This window comes from Propithecus coquereli, unplaced genomic scaffold (assembly GCF_000956105.1).
Source record: "Propithecus coquereli isolate 6110/MARCELLA unplaced genomic scaffold, Pcoq_1.0 Scaffold193, whole genome shotgun sequence".
Classification (NCBI taxonomy): Eukaryota; Metazoa; Chordata; class Mammalia; order Primates; family Indriidae; genus Propithecus; species Propithecus coquereli.
In genome coordinates this window covers 1,137,052-1,140,669 of record NW_012144190.1, presented here as the reverse complement: position 1 = coordinate 1,140,669, position 3,618 = coordinate 1,137,052, and the positions used below count along the sequence as shown (strand labels likewise).

The window sequence follows — 3,618 nt, the reverse complement described above, 5'->3', positions numbered from 1 at the left end:
GGCCCCAAGTCCGACACCTGAAGGCCAGGCGCACATGCACCTGCTTTCATCCCCAGGCTACGATGGAGAAACGTCTGCTCTACATAAGAAGGGGAGGCTGGGTGCAGTGGCTCACGCCTGTGATCCTATCACTTTGGGAGGCCAAGGCGGGAGGATCACTGTGGTCCAGGAGTTCAGGACCAGCCTGGACAATGGTGAGACCCCAACTCTACAAAAAAGAAAATCAGCCAGGCATGGCGGTGCATGCCTGTGGCCCCAGCTACTCAGGAAGCTGAGGCAGGAGGATAACTCGAGCTCAGGAATCTGAGGTTACAGTAAGCTGTGATGACACTATTGCACTCTAGCCTGGGTAACAGAGCAAGCCTCTGTCCAAAAAAACAAAACAAAATAGGGAGCCTGTCCCTCAAAGTCAGACAGACCCTGCTCAGAATCCAAGCTCTACTCTAGGGTATCTGTGGGATTCGAGACAAGCTGCTGCGCAGAGTCCCCACCTGATGAATATTTAAGAATGTGCATTCAGGGAGCAGGGGCAACATATGTAACCTAAACATCTGTACCCCCATAACATGCTGAAATAAAAAAAAAGAATGTGCATTCAACATTTATTAACCACATTTGCCACCTTGGCAAACATGACAAGTGGTGCCTGTTATCACAAATCCTAATTCTTTCACATTACCCTGTTTTACTTTTACCCCAACATTTATCACAGACAATTCTTTCATGCATGTAATTATTGTCTAGCCCCTAGACTACAACATAAGCTCCATGAGAAAAGTAACTTCAGCCTCTTCGACTGTCTCTGATATCCAATAGGTACTCAATGAACATGAAAACGATTCATGTTCTAGGACCTTAAATTTGCTGGTACTACCAATATCTTTTATTTTTTTCTCTTAAAAGACAGTGGCCAGGTGTGGTAGCATGCACCTGTTGTCCCAGCTATTTGGGAGGCTGAGGCAGGAGGATTGCTTGAGCCCAGGAGTTGAAGACCAGCCTGGGCAAAATAGTGAGACCCCTGACTCTATTTAAAAGAAGACAGTAGGATTCTCCCTGCACTAATGCGTAATTATTAATTGTATACAAGATTTCTATGCAAGAGTTCTAAACTTCATACTTTATTACTGTATCCTTGGTATATGTGGGAGGTGGGTTCCAGAACCCCCTAAAACACCAAAATCCATGAATGCTCAGGTCCCTTATATAAAATAAAGCAGTATTTGCAATCTTCCCATATACTTTAAGTCATATCTAGATTACTTATAATACCTAACAACACCTGCAGATCACTTCATTCACATGGATTCAATGTCGTACTATTTGGCATGTGGTAAATTCAAATTTTGCTTTTTGGAACTCTGCGGAATTTTTTCCCCCAAATATTTTCAGTCTGAAGCTGGTTGAATCCATGAATGCAGAACCAACAGAATCAGAGGGAAAGCCATGAACAGACCTGTATTAAAACCACAGGAAGCACACTTTGAGATCTAAGCTTCTATTTGCTGAGCTCAGACTGACATGCTACCCTCAGACGGACAACTGGCTAAATGACTGAACTGTAGGTTTTTATAGAGGGAGGGAAACCCAGGGAGGTGTCTGCAGTTGAACCTGGGCTTTTTTGGTCCTTCCTCAGTCACCTCTTTTTTTCCCATGGAGTCAAGTATTACGTCCATGCTTAAGCGTTCCGAACCTCTCTCTAATGATGACTTCTTTTCTAAAATTCCAGGCCTATATGTCTAAGTCACCACCTTAAGGGGCCACAGGGACCTCAAATTCAAAGCTTCAAAAACTCATTTCATCTTTCATTTCCAGCGAAAAGCGTATTCCTTTTCTTAAGTTTTTTGTAAATGATAACTAGGGAAAAGCTTATGTGCATGAACTTACTTTGGAATAGATGTCGAGCTCATTTTTTTTTTTTACGTAAACCTAATTTTATCTCATATTAATCCTCTGTGATAGTTTGTTCATGATGTCAAATGGGGATATTAATACCTCTTTTTACAAGGTTGGTGTGAAGGTGTTATGACCTAATCATAAGACATGGAGGACATCGCCTGCCCATGGTAAGTATTCTAGAAATTTCACCAATATATGTAGTTATTATTTATACCAATTTAAACTATTAGTTTTTCAAATTGGTTGAATGAATGATCAAGTAACCCACACAGGGTCAACACATGTTGTACAGGTAGAATAAAAACCCAGCCTGAAGTGACTTCCGAGCTTGAAATTTTAGCATCGCCATCCATCAGAGACTGTTCAAGCAGAAATGTGGGAGCAGTTCCTGAAGCCTTTTTCTCAGAACCCCATCACCAAGTTATACTGGTTTTATATCTTGAGTATCTCACACAAATAAAATCACTTCAATTACATGAATGTGCAGACCAGCATCATTGACCATAGCCAAAAAGTGGAAAGAACCCAAATTTCCGTGAACTGAAGAATGGATGAAGAGACTGTGGTTTGCCCATGCAATGGAATATTATTCAGCAGTGTGAATGAGGTGCTGACACTACTGCACCGCGAGTGAACTTTGAAAACATGCTACGTGAAGGAAGCCCGTCACAAAGCGCCACATATCGTATGATTCCACTTACACGAAAGGTCCGGAATAGGTAAATGTTTAGAGATGGAAAATAGGTTAGTGGTTATCTAGGGTTCAGGGGTAGGGAGAAAATGGGGAGTGACTGCTAGTGGGTATGGGGTTTCTCTTTGGCAGAAAGAAATGCTTCAGAATTAGTAGCGACAGCAAGAAAACTGAATATGCTAAGAGTTACTAAATTGTATACTTCGAAAGGGTGAACGTCACAGAATGTGAATTATCTCTCAACAAAAAAGCCTCAAGCAGCATTTCCTCAGGGAAGGCTGCTTCGACTTCCTCGACCTTCCAACTCCCATCCCACTCAGCCACAGCACCTCAGATCATTTCTCATCTTTGGCTTAATTAACATATAAATCTGGGCTATAAACACCATGAAGGCAAGAAATATGTCTTTCTTACCAATATAATTTTATCACAGTTCTTTGGTGGTAGGTGTTCACTAAACACTAGTTGACAGAGAGAATTAAGAAAATAATTACTACTACTACTACTCAAGCAATTTTGAACAAATCGCTTGACCACTCTTGGCTGTGTGGTTAGCACCCGTCAGTCAGACAAGCTTGTGCTTGATGCTCGAGTCCACTAGAATCATGGGTTCTTTGGAATTTGTTTTCATAAAATCTGACCGGAGATAATCACAGGGAACATACATAGCTCTATCCCTGGTACTTATCAAGAGCTCTTAGGGAAAGGACTGACAGAGACAAATGAGGAGGAAGACAGGGAAAGCGGATGCCCCCCCCCCCGCCGCTACCTAAACTACATGGATTTCTTTCACCCAACTTCATTCCAAGATGGCAACAAAGGAATAAATCTGTTTTCTTCACCTTGTTCTTTTGTCTCTGCTGCTGTGGCACCACCTTGTTCTATAGCTTGTGAAATTTCTGGAAAAGAGAAAGGAGAAGAATAAACATACTTATGTTTATTATTTAAATCAGAAATGTCAGACACCCCTAGAACCCCTGAGATAAGCTCAGTCATGCCATACTTAATCTTCCGCTGGTTTGGAACAAGGC

General features: G+C 41.8%; 1 protein-coding gene across 1 annotated transcript in view; it reads right to left on the bottom strand.

Moving 5' to 3' along the window:
- The window catches only part of NLRP5 (NLR family, pyrin domain containing 5), a 55,417-nt gene that overhangs the window by 36,074 nt on the left and 15,725 nt on the right, over positions 1 to 3,618 (bottom strand). Inside the window, exon 4 of the mRNA XM_012643004.1 lies at positions 3,430 to 3,486. Within this exon, the coding sequence (XP_012498458.1) occupies positions 3,430 to 3,486 (57 nt within the window). The remainder of the gene's footprint in view (positions 1 to 3,429; positions 3,487 to 3,618) is intronic.